This window comes from Nannobrachium achirus (genome assembly GCF_963921795.1).
Source record: "Nannobrachium achirus genome assembly, chromosome: 12".
Classification (NCBI taxonomy): domain Eukaryota; kingdom Metazoa; phylum Chordata; class Actinopteri; order Myctophiformes; family Myctophidae; genus Nannobrachium; species Nannobrachium achirus.
The window spans coordinates 58,805,454-58,827,402 of NC_137832.1; the positions used below are offsets into that span (position 1 = coordinate 58,805,454).

General features: G+C 40.2%; 2 protein-coding genes across 2 annotated transcripts; one reads left to right on the plus strand and one right to left on the minus strand.

Annotated features, from left to right (window-relative positions):
- Positions 1–722: 722 nt before the first annotated feature.
- LOC308295177 (uncharacterized protein) lies at positions 723–2,604 on the plus strand. The gene is made up of 4 exons (XM_080738171.1): positions 723–866; positions 1,113–1,179; positions 1,289–1,330; positions 1,737–2,604. Exons 1-4 carry the CDS (start codon positions 850–852, stop codon positions 2,430–2,432), a joined length of 822 nt encoding a protein of 273 aa, XP_080594297.1. The 5' UTR covers positions 723–849; the 3' UTR covers positions 2,433–2,604.
- Positions 2,605–10,268: 7,664 nt separating this feature from the next.
- On the minus strand, positions 10,269–21,639 carry rchy1 (ring finger and CHY zinc finger domain containing 1). Its single transcript, XM_080739192.1, has 9 exons — positions 21,523–21,639; positions 18,503–18,622; positions 17,388–17,503; positions 15,223–15,301; positions 15,062–15,106; positions 14,817–14,875; positions 13,844–13,873; positions 13,212–13,332; positions 10,269–12,407 (listed from the first exon to the last, which is right to left on the minus strand). Exons 1-9 carry the CDS (start codon positions 21,571–21,573, stop codon positions 12,195–12,197), a joined length of 834 nt encoding a protein of 277 aa, XP_080595318.1. The 5' UTR covers positions 21,574–21,639; the 3' UTR covers positions 10,269–12,194.
- Between the last annotated feature and the right edge of the window lie 310 nt (positions 21,640–21,949).

Genomic DNA, 21,949 nt, shown 5'->3' on the forward strand with positions numbered 1-21,949 from the left:
GCCAAACAAAGTGACTGTACTGGCCAATCACAGGGCATCTTTTCTTGGACTTGGCAAAACACATAAAAGCTTAACATCTGCTATGAGAGCTGCTGGGTTCTACTGGGGAAACCGGACAACAGGGGCATTTCTGCCTAATATACCCCATGGACATCAATATAAGTAGGAAAATGAGCCTGGAAGTGATTTAGGGTGGAGTTGTCCTTTAATGGGTGGTTGACATTGAAGAGGAAATAAGGAGAGCCCTGGGCCTGGGAGTGACATGCAGCAAAGGTCCACGGGGCTCGGGAATCGAACCCTGGACTTGCTGTCAGGCATCGGAGCCTATACCGTAGTAGTGTAGTATGTGTCTATACTGTATAGTATGTGATATGCGTGCATATTTTGAGTATACCATAGATTGATCAGACTGAACAGGTTGGCCACATGAATCCTAAGATCCAAATGATTGAAGATGTATAGAGTACACTGTCTAAAACCATAAAAGATATATATATATATTTTTTAAAGAAGAAAAAAAGTTAATGTGGTTGAGATGTTTACTTTAACACACTTTAGCTTGCTTTTTGGTAGGCTAATGAACTCTTGATATTTCACCATCACATCTGATAAATCATTCACATCTTTGGGTAGACCATAGTTCTTGCTCACATGATATTAAGCATTCCTGTGGCCAAGGATCTTTTTCTTGGGTGTGACTCCACCGCTCACCTCAGTCTAATAGCCCGCAGGTCTCAGATTTTAATGACTTGATGTTTGTTTCATTTGAGGACCAGTTCCTCACCTGCTTTTATCTCTGATAAAGCAGCCCGTTCTGTACCCTTGCAGTGTAGACGGAGTCGGAGCTTGATGATCTTCTGCTTAGGGTATGTTGATGTTGAATTCTACCTCGACAGATTTTGTTGAGTATTGATGCGATGAGTATGTTGAAAGTAACTAGCTACTTTTAGACTAGATACTTGATCAATTTAAAATAACACAATTAAAAGATGTACTGCTAGTTACTGTGACATTTCAATGCAGTTGATGTTTTAGTGTTTACACATTCAGTTGTATAAAAAAAGTGATGTATACAACAAAACAATACTTTTATAATAGATTTTATTCTACAGAAAGATGGCATTGATCAGGGCAGCAGTTGTTTTTTTGCTCTGCACTGAAGTATCCATCAGTTTTCCAGTAAGTAACAATTACATTTCATTCAGTTTAGATTAAAGATTAATGTCACAAGTATTTTAAATTGTATTGGATTTCATTTAATTTAAGCTTTTTTGTTTAACTAATGTAGGTGTACTACAACGGATTCCCCCCTACCTTCTACATTCTAAAGGTAACAATTACATTTCATCCAGGTCCAATGTAGAATAAAGATTTTCAGTATTTAAAGGGGAAGACCACCCATTTTCAATATTGAAATATGTCATTAATATAACTTAGAGGAGTTGTGTGGAAATAGAAAAAAGGTTTTTCCCCTTCTGTGTTGCCTAGAACTGGAGGATTGATTTTGGGGTTTGTATTGTAAAGTACAATGTGTGATGTCATCAAGTTGTACTTTACAATACAAACCCCAAAATCAATCTTCCAGTTCTAGGCAACACAGAAGGGGGTGAACTTTTTTTCTATTTCCACACAACTCCTCAAAGGTATATTAATGACACAGTTCAATATTGAAAATGGGTGGTCTTCCCCTTTAAGTTGTATTGGATTGGATTTAATTACATTTTTGGTTTGATCAGGTGTACTACAAGCCCTCGCCTTCCATTCCAGACCCTCCAAAACCTCAGAAAACCAATAACCCAACAATCACCCAACGCCCTACAGAGAGTACCAACAACCCAACAATCACCCCGCGTCCGCCCTCTGCAGAGAGTACTAACCCAACAATCACCCCGCGTCCACCCTCTGCAGAGAGTACTACTAACCCAACAATCACCCAACGCCCTACAGAGAGTACCACTAACCCAACAATCACCCCGCGTCCGCCCTCTGCAGAGAGTACCACTAACCCAACAATCACCCCGCGGGGCCCGCGCCCTAAAGAGAGCGGGAAATGCGATCACCAACCAGCTGCCGCGCCCATTTTCGTTTTCCCAAGCAGATCTGGTAAGGAGACACAAGTATTCCACGTTCCCTCCATCTCTGGTGGCCACGCAGGGAGCAACCATTCTGGCCACTCTGTTTTTGTATTTCCTGAAGAAGACCAAGATGCAGTGGGAGGAGGAGGAGGAGGGAAGACTCAGGGACAGTCTGAAGTGCCCTTCTATGTGTATCCAAACGAAGTGGCCAACGCTATGGGCATCACCCGAGGTGATGAGGAAACATCTGGCCCCAGGGGCGATACCTTTGCTGGGGTGAACGGTCATGAGTCCATTCCTCCCTCCATGGTCATCCTGCCAGGGGTCTTGGTTCGTGTTCCTGAGGGAGGCGAGTAGGTTTAATGTGGGTATCCTTCTGGGGGTCCCGACCCACAGGTTGAGAACCACTGGGATAGAAGACAGCCATAGATCATAATGTTCCTCTTCTCAGTAACCATAGAGAAATTATCTCACACTGGCTTCTATAGTATACAGTAGGTTAGGAAGAATCTATTTGCCACTTAAAGGAGTAGTTAACCCCCAAAATGACTTTTTTTCTATTGATTACTCATGCCATGGAGAGTAGAGTTCAATAATATTTGAAAAAATTTGATTCGAGTAAATTTACCCCCATTGATTCCGGATGGAATGGGGGTACATTTATTGTTATCACATTTTTGTCTTAGGAATGCGACAAAAAACTAAAAATATTATTGAACTCTACTCTCCATGGCTTGACTAATCAATAGAAAAAAAGTCATTTTGGGGGTGAACTATTCCTTTAAGCCCTATAAGTCTACTTTGTCGTACAATGAAAAGAGATGGCAAATAGAAAAAATCACACCCGTGTGAAGTGGAGCTGTGTGTGTGTGTGTGTGTGTGTGTGTGTGTGTGTGTGTGTGTGTGTGTGTGTGTGTGTGTGTGTGTGTGTGTGTGTGTGTGGATCATGTGTACCGATTTTTGTGACATTTGAAGAAAATATGTAGGAAAAGGAGCAAAAAGTGTGTTTTGGAGAAAATTCAAGATGGCGGAAAATCTATCATGGCGCAAATGGGCGTGGCCTATATGGGGAGATGCGTCATGACCCAAGGAATCCAGGGAAAAAATATTTTTAATTTTCCGACCTACGGTTCAAGAGTTACAGGCCAAAACGTAAAGTGGGGTGTTATGGCGCCACCATGCGGCCAAATGACACAATTATGTTTTATTTAATCCTTGAAATCATTATGAACCTCCTCTCCAAGTCTTGAAACTCTAGCCCCTATGGTTTGCGAGAGACAAATAATTGAATGTGAGTTTTTGCGATTCCCATTATAAGTCAATGGGGAAAATTAATTCACTAATAAATTAATATCAATTAAACTATTGAACCTTTCTCTTAGCAAGTTACTAGCCCACGATTCCCGAGTAAGCCGGTCGATTTGACATATGGCGCGAGTGTGTGGTGGCAAAACTGTGGGACTAGTAGCGTGCCGAAGTTTAGGAAGTTCAGGCTACATACACACAGACACACACACAGACACACAGACAGACACACAGACCCACACGGCCACGTATAGGGAGCCTGTGCTTCACACAGCTCCAAAAAGAAATGGCTGATCTACAAGCAAGCCTGTAGATCGGCTCATATTTGTTGTTGTTTTTACCACCTATGACTTGCCAAAAAGAGGGATGCCACTGCCAGGTTTAAAGTGTTTATAAATTGTTCTAGGTATGCAGAAATGTGGTGCTGTGGCTCTGACCCTCGCACCGTTGCTTGCTTCTGATAGATTATTCTATTTTTTCATTATTTCTGTGTGCATGAGAAATTAAAGCTGCAATTCTGAACTAAAATAAAATACATATGTGGGTCAGTGACGTGACGCCCCAAAAAATGTGTTTTAAAAAAAACTTTAAATTGCAGGCATAAAAGTTATTTACTTTTGTTCTACTCACTCTCAACCTTATGGAAATACATTTTGTTTTTAGATATTTTATTGGAATCAGACTTTATTCAGCAGTTTGTTGTACTGTGCCTAAAATCGTCATATGGTGTGACATGAAAATAATTGTTCATAAAATGAAAATGGAGTACATCTTTCTTAAGTTACTCACTTTATCAAAGTCCTTTATCATAACTAACCAGTGATCCACTATAGTTTTTTGAAAATTTATTATATCTGTATATTTTTTTCATAATCGACACTGTGTGAGGCCCATGTTCATGATCTTACAACATATTTTAAATGTATTCTGTCAAAACTTTCTCTAAAATTACACAAATATTTGTGACTCTTCCTGATAATATTCTCTATGTAATCCATAAACATTTTTTTGGTTTAATCATTAATAAAGGTATGATTTTTCACTATTTGGAATGTCACACCAAATGATTTAGTGTCACACCGTATGATCATATCTTCATGTGTCAAAGCAAACTGTGTTTTAACCTACCTATTAGTGAGTACTGAACTTTACTGATTAAACAATTACCCAGGATAACATGGCCTTAATATTTCTGAACAGGATATTATTGTAGGGCTTTAACATGGGATAAGAAAGAATTGTAGTAGTAGATGGATGATGAGGATGTGCACAGGAATGCTACGCACACCTAAGTCTTCTGCCGGCCCACGGCAGAAGGATCCTAAAGAGACAATAAGGCGCATAGCCACACTTGGAGCCAAGGCAACATTTTATTAACACCAATTAGTGGAAACAGAACTCAGCATTCAGGTAAATTGCTTTTTTCCGAAGTCTCCTGAACTTGAACACAGCATTTTGTGTTGAACAAATGTAATTAGGAATCATGACATTACACCACATCTCCACTAGCTAAAGAGTGCTGGGTTGCGCAACTCCGAAAATAGCTGATCTACAAGCTCTCGCAGCACAACGTGTTGAGAGCTTGTAGATCAGCTATTTTCGCTAGTTTTGTCTCGGGTCCTACCTTAACACTGTCCACTGTCCAGTCCAGTGAGTGAAAGTACAAAAGTATTAGATCAGATTAGATTATACATTTAGACTGTATTGTACATCAGCCAGTCGTATTTGGTGAGGGTAGCAAACCGGCTGCCTTGTTGCGGTTCTGCTATGCCACAGACAACCTCCTGCTCTTCGTAGAAAATGCAGTCTCGCCCCTTTGGCTCCTCTCTCCTTGCTGGGTCATTGTTTAGTTTCTCCCTGTACTTTCTCGTTCTCTCAGCACTTGTCATTTTCCAGCTGACAAAAGAAAATGGAATGTATAGTTTAAGACAAAGAGAAAATATTGTTTAGATTGAAACAATATGTTAAGGTTTCTGTGAAGGGGTTTCTGCTCTGTCTGATGAATTTGAAGTATCACTGAATGAAGCTAAATTACATTTTATGTAAAAATGTTTAAAACAAATGTTTAAATGTACAAAAGAAACATGGAACTTTGTTATTTATTGTTATATCTGTAGTTAAATACAGTATAAATCATATGGTGTGACAATCAAGTCATATGGAGTGACAAGCAGACATGTCACACCATTATGATTAAGTGTCACACCATATTACGTTTTCTGCATTTAGGTTTACCTTGAGGCTACTATGTACACATTAGCATGCTAACAGCATGCTAGCTATAACAAAGCAACCTAGATCTACATGGAAATATGACCAAAACTTCAAATAACTTAAGCTTTTTTTAATGAAAAGGTGTCACACCAACAGACATCCAAAGTGGTGAGTTTGTCAAAGTTTCAACAAGATGGCATTTCATGAAAATGTTAAAATCATAACTCACCTCAGACACCTGTCTTGCAGTTGTGCTGGGAGTGCTGAATAGCCTTACAGAAGAAGGACCTCTCTAGCCAATAGGTGTCCAAATAATTGCCTGTTTAATTTGTCCAAACTAGTGTCACACCAAATGATTTTGGTTTGGGGGACAAAATGTTTTTGATCAGAAATGACTGAAAACATTATGCTTTGACTTTGAAAAGATATAGGCTCACAAATAGACATTTCTTTAGCCTAAATTCATTTTCAAATGATTTTTAGCAATTCTTTTTCTTAGTTTTATTCAAGTTCCCACTTTGAGAAACAAGGTCAGGACAGTCACACCATATGAGTTTTGCCATGTTTGGTTGAAAATTCTGAAGAAATGAGGAATGAAATGTTTTAATCTTGAGTAAGTTCACATAAAGCTTAATGTCCTGCACAATATTCAGAAGGTTTTTGACAAATATATTTTTTATTTATACATGTTTGACACCGAGGACAGCAAAAACGTTACGTCACGTCACTCACCCATATATGTATATAATTTATATGGTTACTAGAATACAACTAGCACATCTTCAGTGATTGTCATCCCACTCTTCCAAAGTATACTTACTTGACTTGTTGCTGTCAAATTTGTAATTGAGTTTAAGTACTGGAGTACTTGCTTTAAAAAAAGAATATTCAAAGGTAAAAAATGTCATTTTACATTGCTTTGTTGAAATGTAACATTTTACACAAATCTGAATTTCCAGAACATTTCAGCAATTAAAACGTCAAATAGATAAACAAGCTCATAATGCTTGTAGAGCAGCTATTTACACATTTGAAATGTTTCTCTTCTGCACTGTAATTCTATTTTTCAATGTCATTGATGTATACGTGTGATTCCTTTGCTTGATCTGTGTAAAGTACACTTGATTGCCTTGTTGAAATGCTTTACAAAAAAATTGTCTTGCCTAATTGGTTAATTCATAATGTACTTTTTCCCTAGACATGCGAGTCAAAAGTACAATGATATACAAAAATACAAATACTCTTCTACTCAAGTAGAGATATTAAAACATTTTATTGAAGTAGACCTACTTTGGTACTGTCCACACTCTGACTAAACAAGAATGCCTTATTAGCATTAGAAATGACAGGGTTGAGGGTTCGGTTAGATCTCATGAGGGAGGCTCGGGTTCGAATCCCGGGCGGGTAGGAGATGACAGTTAAGGATTGCAGCTTTACATTTTACAATATTTTATAGATAGATACCTTATTATCCCAAGGGGGAAAATCAGTTGACCAGAGGCAGCACAGCAGTATAAGGTTATACTTATTTACAAAGTTACAGAGAAGTAAGAAAAAGATAAAAACAGAGTACAAAAAGAGCAAGGTACATCAAGAGAGGGAACAAATAATATATAAATATACAGTATATACATAAAGTGTCCTTAAGCACAACTATCAAAACAAACAGTCCTGAAAGCTACTCTCACCACTTTTGCACCCATTTTTAAAATGTTTAAAATTTTGCCTTTTTTATGCCTTTATTGATGGTACAGTAGGTTGACAGGAAATGGGGAGAGAGCGATGGGAAGACAAGTGACACGCAGCAAAGGCTGTCGGGATCGGAACTCAAACACGCAACGTGACGTCAGGCTTCATTAAGCCTAGGTGCTCGGACCGCTGCGCCAGCACGGGCCACTTTTGTCTATTTTCATATTCAACTACGTCTGCAGGCTACTGGAGTTCATAAGTTCATGACGTGCGAATATACTTTGGGGGGGTAATAAATGAAATCAAGGAAAATAATGAACTGTATGATTTCTAATCTCTGAAAAGAAGCACAGACTTCCTCATAATGCTTTGTCATCTTGGTTGTCAGACGAGTCCACTACAGGGCTTGGTATGATAACATGCACTTAACTCGGTTCCTCTTTCCATTGTTTACATCAAACCACAAAAACATGTTGACTGTCTTTTGACTGCATGCTCTATAATGATTTCTCAGCAGTCTCTCATTTCAGTGTGTCTGGGGTATTCATCTATTTAGTCTTAACTGGTAAAGTCTACTTCGGAGTTAAGTGTACACTTTATCACTATAGGGAAGAGAACCAGCCAATGAATTATCATTGACATTTTTGTTGTGCCCACACATCTCTACTGGTATATAAAGAGATGGACTGAGTCAAATGTCTTATTGTTCATGCAAACCTCGGAACAAATTAATAGCAGAACTACCTTCTTTTTGTTGAGAGGGTGCCAATAGGATCAATAGTTGGAGTTGGTCAAAACAACTAATTTAGCTGTTAACATACACTTCTTTATGCTGACGAGGGGTAAGGTACTAAGGACTAAAGAGATACTTGGGCCATCAAGGTAGGCCTATTTGCTTGGAGAACAGTTTAATTTGTAACCAATACTGTATCATTTCTTTGTAATTTTATTTAAACTGTTCCTAGATAACAAAGGATCTCTGAGTAAGTTTCAAGATTGAAACGTGTAAATGTACATTCTAAATGTAATTAGTCTGTTTATGTTTACTAATCTTTGTCTTTTCGAACAGAACTGTTAAGATGAGCTTGACAAAACTGTATTGTGCATTGCGTATTATTTCTGGGATAATTTCAGCTGTCCTTTAATTCTTTCAGCAAACGAGAAGACAATGGATATTCTCAGGATCATACTTTGTGCTCTCCTCATTGCAACTGCATTGTCCGCACCTGTAAGTGCTTTAACATTCCTGCAAACAAGCTTTGTTTTGAGAATACTTCCTTCAGATCATTAATAGATCCTTCAAAATCCAGTATATACAGTATAATCTGTATCCGTAAGCCCCCTTGCATCATCACACCATTCATTTGTTTTATACAGGTGTGCCTGAATGGGGTAGGGGATTCATCAGACGAGACCGAGGCCGATTCATCGGAAGCATCGGAAGAGGCAGGCGCTAACGAGGAGCCTGCGGAGGAGGAGCCTGCGGAGGAGGAGCTAGCGGAGGAGGAGCCACCACAGGAGGAGCCAGCGCCGGAGGAGCCACCACAGGAGCCAGTGCAGGAGCCGGCACTGGTGACAGAAGCACCCGATGCCATGTTGGAGACTGCAATCCCGGGCAACCACCTCCCCACTGCAGAACCTGATCCTGCTGCAATAGGACTAGACAACCCATCGCCACTGCCAGATGTTGTTCTTGCTGCTGCTGAGGACCCACAACTCTCTACCGACATTGACCCATCACTTGACCTGAGTATTTCACCAGCCTCCCCTGGCACAGACAATTCTATCGGGCACACCTCGCCCGGTATGGACGGTTCACAAAACGCTCTTCTTCCACAGCCTGCCTTGGACGTCCCTGGCACCGTGGTGGAGCCACTGCCAATCGTCCTGGCCACAAACCCGCAGGGAGGGGGGACTCCTCCTCCCTCAACTCCAGTCATCCACCAGACACCTCCGCCCACATCAGCCACCCAGTTCATGCCCGTAGCAACGGCAGTAGTGCCCAACGGTTTCCCCGTTTGTTTTACTATCCAGTTCACCACACCCGAGTCCGCTCCACCTCGGGGAGATGTTTAACAGCTGTAGCCAAAGCCATCAAAACGAGACAAAATGCTTCTTTTCGTGGCCGTCACATAATCATTTAATACTACTGTATGATTTATCGACGGGTATCATTTTTATTTAGCAGTGTCATCTGGGGGTAGTTATAGTTTTAATTACAGTTCATTAACATGGTTTGGACCATGGTATTGTTCTATAGCAGTTTACAGGTGCTACAATTGTTTTGCCAAAAGAAAATGTCTTATATGAATATGAACTATTTGTAAACAATTACTAATTACATGAGGGCAATTATGTGTTTTTGTTACTTTCACATTTTCTCTAGCAGGGTGATAATTGTTTTGTTTAAGGGACACAGACGACTGACACAGAATCAGACTTGAATCACATCCCTGGCTGAAAGATAGATCTAAACTTTGTTTGTGCAAGTCTTTGAATATATCTTTTTAAAAGAGAACATTTGTAACTCAAATATTTGCTTCTGGGTGGTCCCTAGAACAACATATTTTGAGATGGGAGTCCGCGGCCAAATACATGTAATTTTGGGGGTCCTTGATATGAAAAACACTGATTTAGAAGACATCAGATCGGGTCAAAAATAGTCAGACTTGCACAAATGTTCACGATTTTTCAAAATAACAGATCTACAAGCTCACAGCGCGACACTCGGTGCCGCGCTGTGAGCTTGTATATCTGCTATTTTTTAATAGTTAAATCATAAATGGGTCAAAGCCCTGGAGGCGATCTGTATGTAATTCTTGCACTAAGCAACAACACCTCAACTACCAGCAGAACCAAGTGTATTGGTCAGAGTGATGACGAAAAATGAAAATGTGATGTACATAAGTCATATTGGTGCCATCTCTTTAAGAAAGTGTATTAAAAATAAATGCCATAGAAATCACTGACATGTTTCATTGCAACAGTTTATTTGAGTGTATGGTACTTCAATAGCAACTTCCATCATTATAATTGTAAAAATTAAGTGCTCTTTCTATAGGCTGGTAAACCGTTCCGGTCGCGAAGTTCACATTCAATTTAATGTGAATTCCGAGACCGGGATGGTTTACCAGGCTACTCTTTCGAGTCCATTCAACGGGAATACAACGGAGGACTGAATTTGACTGACAGATGTCGGGAATACTAAACAGGACTTGCTCTGGCAATCTGTATACTCTATACAGTGTATTCTTTGTAAACATTCAAAACTCGCATGGGTTCAAATTAACTGCTCATAATCCATTTTAGCCATTGCAATTATATATAAATTCATATATGATGGGATCAAACAATGTTATGCCCCTATACCTGAGTTTCACAGAACAACACATTTCAACAACACCAACGCCATTTAACTTATCAGGGTCGAAGGTCGGAAGATACAGCTGCATCAGCTGGCTTTTACTAACTAGGGCAGTTCTTGAGATGCATTGATGACCCACTCAGAGATTTCATGAATTTATAGATTATAGATATAGGTTAATATTTAACGAATTACCTATTTTATAAAATGAGATCAGCTTGACCCCCCAAGACTCCCAGATGACTGTACACAGTGTCCCCTTCATGTTCCCTTTTCCTTCACTCTTGTTGTATATATTATCTTGTTTTATATTAAACATGAGAGAACATTGAATCTCAACTTCCAGAACTATAAAGGCACCTCTGAAATGTGCTTTGAATACGTTACTTCATTGACTCTCGAATCGCAACGTTTTCTGGTGTCATGCTGGCCACTAGCTATGGTAAATCCTTCATATTCCCACGATTTTTGGATGTATTTTCATAGTTGGATTTTTATATGATTGCGTATATGACTGCATGTATGCATGCATCGCTATTTTGACAATGTTTTCAAAAGCAACGTATAAAATGGGGCTTAAAGCCTCCACTATGTATATATCCTTTTATCAGTCTCTCAAGCCAGACGACTATTCCACAATCTTTGAACGCTATATAGTCTACAACTACGCCTCCTAAAAGCCACAAACGGAAGCAGTCATCTGTTCGTCATTTCTGTTAACAAAAATATATTTTAAAATATCTTTAAAATATATTTTTTAATTTACATTTCTGCTTAGCAGCAAGCTATATGCTTGACTAATTTCATTTGCAGTAGGACACATTTAAGTGACTGCTGAAATGAAACCAAAGTGGTGGGGAGGGAGCCGGACATTCGCGGTAGTTTCAGCACATTTTCAGCACTTGTATGATGGAAGCTTGAGAGATTCCTCTTTAATAACCATACAGCACATTATGTCTCATATAAGCGACACAATTTTAAATGCTGACATATGGCACAACTTTTGAGGTTCATAATGTTAATGGGGTTGATATGGGGTCTTCATTGTAGAATGCTTCATTTAGAAATAGCCGCAATACTCACAGTAAAGGTCTTTGCACACAGGCGCGTTTATCCGCACGGATAAAACGGACAATTTCATTTTTTTTTAAAGAAAACAATGATTCTCTACGACCTCATGCACACCGGATCCGAATTAGCCGTGCGACGAGTGGCTGCGGCCGTGCATTTTTTTCTCGATCGAACCCAGTTCGATTTGTGCGTCTTGTCGCATGCGGTAAAAAACTCATCACTCCTTTTACAGTATGACTCCTTTTGGGATCCGCAGCGCCGATTCCGCACAGCATTGCACACCAAATCCAATGCATTCATGCGGCAAACGAAAAAAAACGCAACTGTCCTGTGTGCAAAGGGCTTAAGACACAGCTAAAAACTTTAAATTAATGTAAATAATATAGCATAATGTCATTGAAGTTGGCGTAGGGAGGGTTAGTGTTACCATGGGTCACTGGCTCACTAAGGGTGGGGGCACCTGGTGTTACTGAGGGTCACTGAGCTTGATGTTGCTGTTCTGGTTCCGTGTCCGTTTCGGCCTCAGACCCTGTGTCCGCCTCAGGTTCATTCTCCAGGATCTGCTGGTTCGGGGGTTGCTGGATGAGTCCTCCATCCTGGGCTGTGTTGTAGGACCCACAGCCACCACATTTCATGCCCAAAACATGGAATGGCACCGTGCAGTGAGCCTGGCAGTCGTTGCATATAATCTGCAGCAAAAGAGTGTAATGGATTGCATCATGTAATGGTCCCCAATGGCCGTCCTCGAGTCCCAGGCATAGCCTGTTGGCCAAAATACTACTTAGTTGGCACTGTGCATAACTGTAGTCCCAAGATTTCTAGAAGGTGGCATACCTGGCTGTTTCATTCATGTACTGGTTCATTGTCCCATAGCTTCGTTTGATTTGGCTTGGCAACAGATTTGAACGGAAAGCATAAATAACACCTTTATGTGTGCTTCCCGTTCAAATCTGCTTCCAAGCGAATCAAATGAATCTATGGGAGAATTAACAGGAGCAGGACACAGGTATGCCACCTTCTGGAAACTGGAACCAAGACAAACAATACAAGAGCAAGATAGTCCAACTGTCTTTTGCCCGAACCTCTAGCTTTTCCAAAATAGCAGATCTGCAAGCTCACAACACAAGTGTTTGAACTGTGTTCTCAAAATGTGGTCTGGGGACCCTCAAGGACCCCTGGGGGTCCCCAGACTGCACTTTGAGAACCAGTGTCCTACATAATGCGGTGTAGATCTACATACAGATCCCCCCACACCATTTCAAACTTTTGCCTCAATTATGATTATTGGATGATTTATTTTCATGAAAATAGCAGATCTACAAGCTATTTATACTATTTGTGTATGGCACCATTGCACAATGAACTATTTAGTCGGTTATAAACAATGTATTCCCATTTTCTTTGTGGAAATGTATTGATTAAAAGAAAAGAAAAAGAAAAAACCTTGCACCTTGTTGTCAGACATGCTTTCCTTTAATTGCCCTATTCCCTACCTTGACAGTAGCATCCTGGTATTCCGTGGGCATGGGAGACTGGGCAATCTCTTTGTCTATCTCCCTCCATTGGCTCTCCATGCTCAAGGCAGAATGCATGCACAGAGGGCAGCGATATGAACTGTGAGAAATCAATCAGCAATGTTGTTATATAGAGATTAGTTATTCAGTATTTAATATCACACAGTGCAGCTTCACTGTTCAATGTTTGTTCTTATTTCTTTTTTTTCTTTTTGACTGTATGGTAGGTGTCATTTCCTCCCCAGAATCATAGACATTTCATTTTAGATTAGACTATTTCCCAGAAGGGAGATTTGGTTTTGAACAAAACTACCATAAGAGAGCACAGCCTGCAATTTACAACTGGACCTAGACAAGTCTTCTAGCCTTGCCAAAAGAAATTACCCCACTGTTTTACTGTAAATATATTTTTACTGCTCCTAGTATTGATGATTTATTGTATTGTATTCTATGTCTTAAATACACCTTGATGAATTGAATAAACAGGACCACGATGGATACAAGCCCTCTGGGATTTTTGTGTAATCCTTTTAGCATCACTGTATAACTGTACCTCTGTACCTTTTGCAAATCATTCAAGTAACACAATGAAAAGGAGTTATGAAACATACCCAGTTCTGAGCATGTCATCAAAGCATGTCCTGAAGAGGAAATAAATAAATGTTATCGGTCAAAAATATGAAATGGTCACTTTTGTGTTATACAGTACATTGCAAATAGCTATATTAGGGATAAGAAATTCAATCAAGACTGTGCTACAACATGACGCTCTTTTATAACCCCTGTGAACCCCTAAATCTGACACCAGGAATGTCAGAGCTATAGGTTCTATTTCCACTGGTGCCTCTCAGAAATATTAATAGTACTCAGGGCACTCTGAATCAAAGCGCTTACTAAATGGTGCATGTCAACTTTACGTGATATTAATCCATTTAGAAGGCGTACACATTAATGTGTATCATTATTTTATGCTTTAACTATTGAAAAATAGCAGATATACAAGCTCACAGCACGGCACTCGTGCCGCGCTGCAAGCTTGTAGATCTGCTATTTTTGAAAAATCGTGAAAATTATCATTTTGACCCGATTCTATAAGTGTCTTTTGAATCCTTCTAAGATTTTTTGAAAAACCTATGTTTCTATGTCAGCAACCTGGCCAGCCATCGTCAAAGAAAAGGTCCTTTTCACTTCACTGGAGCTCAGTTAGTCTGTTCTTGAGAGACTACTATGTCAGTGGTTCTCAAACCTTTTTTCATGTGAAGGACCCCCCAAACTGATATGTATTTGGCCACGGACCCTCATCTCAAAATATTTACTTCCAGGGACCACCCAGAAGCAAAATTTGAGTTACAAACGTTCGCTTTGAAAATACATATATTCAAAGATTTGCACACATTTTCATGACTTTTTCAAAAATAGCAGATCTACAAGCTCGCAGCGCGGCACTCGGTGCCGCGCTGTGAGCTTGTATATCTGCTATTTTTCACTGGTTAAAACATTCAATAATGGGTTAATCTATGTCCATGTGGCTCAAAATGCATATACAAATATGTTGTAATTATAATAATAAATATCATGTCTTACTTATGAAGAAGGTGGCCACATGGAAGAACATGGGCTCCGATTCTGGAAGTGTGAATGTCCTGCATTATGAAGAAAACCACAACACATTAAACCCAAATGAAAACAAATAGCATGCCTCCCCAAAACCTGCAGGCAACCCATAATACTCAAAAATCACAACACATTAAACCCAAATGAAAACAAATAGCACGCCTCCCCAAAAACCTGCAGGCATCCCATAATACTCACCATGGTGAATCGCTTACCTCCATACACACAGGGCAGTTCTGTCTTGACACATTTTCAACGCACTAAAATAAAATACAAAAATGATGCGTGATGCACTGCAGAGAGGGCAATCATTTGTTCATAAGGAATAACATTAATTCTGGTATGTCACAAGCGGTAAGGAAGGATTATCAATCACCTTGTGGTTTCCACGCAGATCGCTGGCTAAACACAGATTACATTTTTCACAGTGGAAATATTTCTCCTGTGGCCCAATCCTGCATAACGTCAAAGCCCAGTGTTACTGCATTGGTAATTTTTGTTTAGTAATACAAAACAGTATGCACATGTATATTGGAAGCCCACATAAGCATAATTATGTTTTCAAATCTTGCTTTAACATGTTTGTTCATGTTAAGTCATGCAGCATTTTTGAAATGCTGTTACTTAAAACTACTTAAAAATATGACAGAACGCAATGTTGGAGGTGGAATGCTGGCCGGCGTGTGTTCACAACCAGCAACATGGCAGGTAAACAGTCATTGTATCGGGGACTCATTTCTATAACAAAGGTGGTATACAGCAGTGGTTCCTAAACGTTTTAGCTCGTGACCCAAAAGAGAAATTAGACGTTTGCTCGGTGAAAACAGCAGATCTACAAGCTCACAACACGTCGCTGTGTGCCACGTTGTGAGCTCTACTCCTTAAACATTTTCAATTATGGAATTTTTAGATTTTTCATTTATTTATTCATGAAATTAATTAGAAAAATCATTGATTTTATCATGAAAAAAGTTTGATTTTTTCAGAATGTTTTTTGAAAATGTTTTGAAAAAATAATAATTAAAAACAACATGTAAATAAAAGGGACCCATAAAAATTTGTCCGCAACCCACAAATGGGACCTGACCCAGTGTTTGGAAACCAGTGGTATACAGTACTGTACTGTATGTATGTATGTCTGGTAGTGTCATATAGTCAACAGTGACTAGTGAATTTCCGCAGATTATGTGCTATGAGGATCTTGAATACTCCCAACTGCACTCTCTGCACTAGTATTGGTGCGACCGCGTATTTCCCGGTGAACCTGTGCGCAACGGTGGGGGCGTGGGAGTGTGGGGAACACACACACCACTGACTATTCGCGGTTCCACTAGTTTTACTAGTAGGCTGGTGTAGGCTTAGAAGCCTTTTCAGAAGTTAATTTAATGTTTTCCATTTTATGATTTCCTTTATCCTCATCTAATCTTGCGCTAATGCACACAACTGTTTTCACCAGGTTTTAAGGCCTAGTAGGCTTTTCAGAAGTTCATTTAATGTTTTCCCTTTAATGATAAAGGGCTAATGCACACAACTGTTTTTGCCAGGTTTAAGGTCTTATTTTAGTTGTTTCTCATAAGCTCGCGACCCTCCTTGCCCATCGGCCCCCACCGTTGTGCTTATGTTCATCGGGAAATATGCGGTCGCAGTATTGGTACCTTCCTTTACATGGTTTGGGAATGCCCAAATGTGTCCTCATTTTGGAATATGGTTGCCTCAAAACTTTCAGCATTTTTTAGAGTCAATATTACATCTCCTTCTTTATTTTTATTAAATGACATCTCACAGTTGCGTCTAAATAACATACGCAAGCACATCTTCTTTACTGGATTAACAGCGGCTAAGAAGATGGTTGCTACGCGATGGAAACCTCCTTATACCTTAATATTTCGCCAGTGGGCTCTAACCTTCTTAGATATCTAGAGCAGTCCACAGCAAGATTACACAGAGCGAAAGAGGAAAACATTATTATATGATCAGACAGACATTGCTGATAAACTCTAGGATACGATTCAAGAAGTCACTACATAGTGGTAAAAGCCTGGCACAAGCACGCACTATTGTAAATTCCATGTTGGTCCGGGGAAAGGGGGTGGATGGGTATGTTTTTCTTTTCTTTTCCTTTCTTGTCTTGTCGTTGTTGTTTGAGTTGTTGTATCATTGTACATTTATCTTGTGATTTTATTGTTTTCTTATTTTATTCATAATATATTTGTGTAACTTTCTACATTCATGCTTTGAATAAAATAAAATAAAGAATTCATAACAAAAAACAGTGACTAGTGAATTTTGAAAGCCAACAGCACCCGACCTGAGGCCGATTCTACAAATTTCTTTTACCAGACATGCAGTATAAATGTTACTACAGTGGTTCTCAAACTTTTTCATGTCAAAGACCCCCAAAATTATATGTATTTGGCTGCAGACCCCTCATCTCAAAAATATTTTGTTCCATGGACCTCCAGAAGTAAAGAGATGATATATATATAAAAAATAGCAGATCTACAAGCTCATAGTTAGATGGATCTACTGCTCAGTGCTCACCTGCAGATTCCACAGGGTTGACAGTGGTACTGTTTCTTGTCTTTGTCGAACAAGTGGCAGATATCACAGTAATACTCCCCAAACTGTACGTCACACTGCTGGCATGTCTGCTGTGCCTAGAAACATAATACTGATGAATAGAGGTTGTTGCACACGCACAGCCTGGAGCAACAATGACATTAACACAAACTCTGCCATCAAAATACCCCTTTGTACCCCTTCTCTGCCATGCCCGTAGAACCCGTAAATGTAATAAAAATTAATTAAAAAACATTTTTTTATCGAAGCGCAACTAAAATAGGCCGGAACTAATGCTCCGTGATCGGTTTCTACACGGACACATTATTGAGCGGACCACTTTAACATTGGAGTCCCTGAACCGGAAGCGGAAGTCCGTCCTCTATTTTGGCCCAGCTTACTGTCTGAGCTCCGCGGCTTACAGATGGAGAAGTTATTGATCAATTGAAAAAGTTTCAACGGATTTGAGAAGCTGATGGAATACGCGAACACACGAGCAGTGTCCGATCACGCACGATGGGAACTGGACGAGCGCCCACGTTAACAGGTAGGACTTGGAGAAGCCGGCAGTGAAAGACATAGAGAGATTAACGGGCTTTACGGCCGTAAACTGAGTTAAGATGATAATCAAGGAAGGGAGAGAGAAATCTGATTAATCTGATTCTGCCATTGCTTTAACAGTGACGTTTCAAACTGTATTCCACGTTCCAAATATATATATTTTTTTTTTAACAAATTTCTTTATTGTTTTTCGGCAGATGAACAAGGTAAAAGATTAATCACAAAAATGTACATATCTGCATTTTTTTACAATACGTTCCAAATATATTGACATAAATTAATTGTAAGTTTTAATTAAGATGATATGACAGAATTAGGTGAGATCTGTCCACTCTGATGTACTATATTTGATGTGTGTGCCATCGAGTTACCTCGGGTTATCATTATTCAACTCAAATTTCAATCTCATTTCAGAACAGCACTCTCAATATCTTCTCTTCCATGAAGACTGTGGCGGCATTGCTTAGCTGAGTGCATGTTCCGGAGTGTGGACTGTGGAGCACAGTCCTGAGCTGAAAGAAAATCTATACCTATACCTGCTGCAATGTGTGACAGCCCGTGCACTCCACCTCTTTGACGCGGAAGCGGTCCATTTGATGATTCTCTTCTGCATCATGGCACAGTCTGCAGACATACAGTTTACCACAGCATGGTGCCTATAACCGTGAAGAAAACATTGATTACTAAGACTAGAGACATGAGCGAAAGAGCTGTTAGTTAGTAGTAGTAGAACCGTAGCATACCCACGATGCATTGCATCAACAGCCAGAGTTGTGCAGAGGCCCAATCTAAGTTCTGGTATAATCTTGAAATGGTTGTGTTTAGGCATTAGGTTATTGATGGTTAGGTTTGGGTGTGGCTTTTTTGTGGTAAGGATCTGGACTGGAGGGTGGTTAGCTGATCAGATTGCGCGACTTCAAGCGTCCGGAACAAAACTTGTAGAAATTGGGTACAACTTTACAAGATTCAACGAGTTTATCTATCTATAAATGCGACAAATCTCTGTCTGTCTGTTTGTTAGTTTGTTTGTAATCCGCGTATCTCGAGAACCGTTCGTCCCACCGGCTTCAGATTCGGCACGCGCGTTCCCCGCCGCCGCGCGGAGTGCAGTGCCAGGCCTCGACCCGACCCGACTCGCGGTTTTCCGAAACCGGCGCGAAACGTTCGGAATCTCCTTATGCGGAGCTGATTGTTGACATCAGGCTGTTCCGGAGGAAATCGGCGCAAGCGCTGAGTCATTGTGACATCACTTCATAAAAGGCTCTGACATCACGTACGCCACATGAGTCAACACAAAATCTCTGTGAATGTGTATGTATGTATGTAATCCGCGTATCTCGAGAACCCTTCTTCCCACCGGCACGCGCGTTCTCCAGGTGTTCGTCCCACGGGCACGCGCGTTCTCCATATATGGGCATAAAATGAATGCCCCCATATATGGGCATAAAATGGATTGCAGACAGACAGATACAGATATCTCCATATATGGACATAAATGGACAGAGGCAAACAGATGGTCAAAGATCTCCATATATGGGCATAAAATGGACGCAGACAGACAGATACAGATATCTCCATATATGGGCATAAATGGACACAGGCAAACAGATGTTCAAAACGGGTCCTATGACAACAGGTATAATGAGGTTTGCATTAAAGGGGGAACCGGCACTGTGTCTGCAACACAGTTGGAGGCACATATATGGGCATAAAATGGATTGCAGACAGACAGATACAGATATCTCCATATATGGACATAAATGGACAGAGGCAAACAGATGGTCAAAGATCTCCATATATGGGCATAAAATGGACACAGATAGACAGATATCTCCATATATGGGCATAAAATGGACCCGGAACTATAACTGCAGTGATCTCCATATATGGACATAAAATGGACGCCGACAGACAGACAGACAGATACAGATATCTCCATATATGGGCATAAATGGACACAGGCAGACAGATGGTCAAAACGGGTCCTATGAAAACAGGTATAATGGGGTTTGCATTAAAGGGCGGGGCATTCATTCCCTATTTACATTGTTCCGAGTTGGCCAGGTCGCCGACTAGACGCTGGGCCGCCCGAAGGGCGGCCCAGCTTCTAGTATTATAGAATACAGCAAGCAACCCATTATGTTTTTCTTCATGATACAAATTATGTTTGTTGATAATACCACAGGCATTGACACTAAGGCTTGCCCATCTGCCTCCGGCAGGTAAATAAAACCTTCGGGCAGGTGAAGTTTGCATTCAGGTTGCCCGACCGGGCAAGTGTTCATTTGAGAGCGAACCCAAACGTCTATAAGCACAACACATCGGTCTAAACACCTGACCAGCACGCTCTGTCTTTTGGTCTGTGGAAAGTAAAATAATGGCACTGTTTAGTGTTTACCTATAATGTGCTGTTTTTATTACTGTTGCTACACTTTAAAATATAAAATAAGTGTGAAACCATAGACAAATTCAATCATAGCTATGTAGGTATTTGATATTTGGATTTGGAGTAGCTCTGGTCCATCGCTTTCACCTCCCGAGCTAGATTTGGAGGTATTGAGGTATGACATTTTTTATCGCACAGCCCAAGAAAGTAAAGAAATAAGTGTTAAATTGAAATCTTACCTATCGTTTTATAATGGACTATTTACTTTTCGGGCAAGTGGGCATGACCTTTAGGTAAGTAGAACATGACCTGTACTTGCCCGATGGGCAAGTGCCTCTGACACCTTAGTGTCAAACCCTGTACCATCTTAATAACGGGTTTAATTGCATGTAGTAGTAATTTGTTAATTAATGTCCTGATCGTAACCTTGCTCATGTCATGTTATGAGCAGGTGACGTCCAAAGTACAACTTGCAGGTTTTTCTCGGATAGGAGGACAAGAGCCGGACATTAAACATAAGTTGGCACAATCGTGCAGTACTGTATGTTATGTTGCTATGTGTTGTTTATGTCTATCTATGTCATTGCTTTCACATGATCACAACTTGGGCTTTCAACAATAGCCTACCTGCCCTCCACCCCTTCCATTCCCCCATAACACACACAGTATTAATCTATTATAATATGTGATCACGTGGCTTCTTTTGGTCATGTTTTCATAAACCTGGCTGCTTGTTTCTCTCGCAAGAACCACCAGTCAGTCCTTACATTTATCGAAAGGCCAAACGGGCTCGGAGTCCATCGGGAGATTCGGGACCCCACAGCATGATAGGGGGACCCCCCAAAACATTTGAAAACGTTTCCTTTCGTTTTGCGTATATTCTAAAATAACTAAATCTAGAAGCTCACAGCGCGTCACATAATGTTAATAATAAAATCGCTCCAAATGGGGATTCACGTCCTGAACATGAAAATGTTTGAGAACCAATGCGCTGCTGTTTACTCCAAAATAACAGTACTGTTATGGCTAGTGCATGGGCTAGTGAGTTAGCTCGCTATGTGTACAGTGTACGCTGTGTCCCATGTGTGGATCATAGAAGCAGCACCCGCTATGAATTCAGTTATTGATTCAGTTACAACATTTGCACATTCAATGAGGAAACAAACTCACTTTTAATAAACAGCTGCGCACGTAGTGTTCACATCCAGCAGGTGAAGCCATTATTATTTCCCAGTGTCACCACGGCACCACATTCCCAGCGAGGTCAATGAAGAGGTCTGTTTTTTTCACCACCATGACCATCCAATCAAATCTAACAGAGCAACCGAGGATAGGGATGGGATTTATGGCTCTTTGAAGTGAGCCGGATCTCTGGGATCCGTTCCTTTCAAAGAGCCGTTCAATTCAAAAGGCTCATTTGAGTTATGTATTTAGTTACTTTAGTTATTTAGTTACTTTGTAGATTTTGTTTATCACTTCAACCTAATAGGCTATACATTTTGACCATTTGAGCTTGTAGATCTGAAATTTTCAAATGATTGTTCTATATTTTAATTTTTAATCATTGGAAAACTTGTGAAATGGGACATTATCTGCA

Bases quoted from the DNA above. Each gene is read 5' to 3' on its own strand.
- LOC308295177 (XM_080738171.1), top strand. The intron at 1,180-1,288 runs GTAAGTAACAAT...TAACTAATGTAG, and splicing joins AAGTATCCATCAGTTTTCCA to GTGTACTACAACGGATTCCC. The intron at 1,331-1,736 runs GTAACAATTACA...TGGTTTGATCAG, and splicing joins CTACCTTCTACATTCTAAAG to GTGTACTACAAGCCCTCGCC.
- rchy1 (XM_080739192.1), bottom strand. From the start codon at position 21,573: ATGGCTTCACCTGCTGGATGTGAACACTACGTGCGCAGCTGTTTATTA. The intron at 17,504-18,502 runs GTATAGGTATAG...TTATGTTTCTAG, and splicing joins GCTGTCACACATTGCAGCAG to GCACAGCAGACATGCCAGCA. The intron at 12,408-13,211 runs GTAGGGAATAGG...CTTTTGCTGCAG, and splicing joins ACCAGGATGCTACTGTCAAG to ATTATATGCAACGACTGCCA.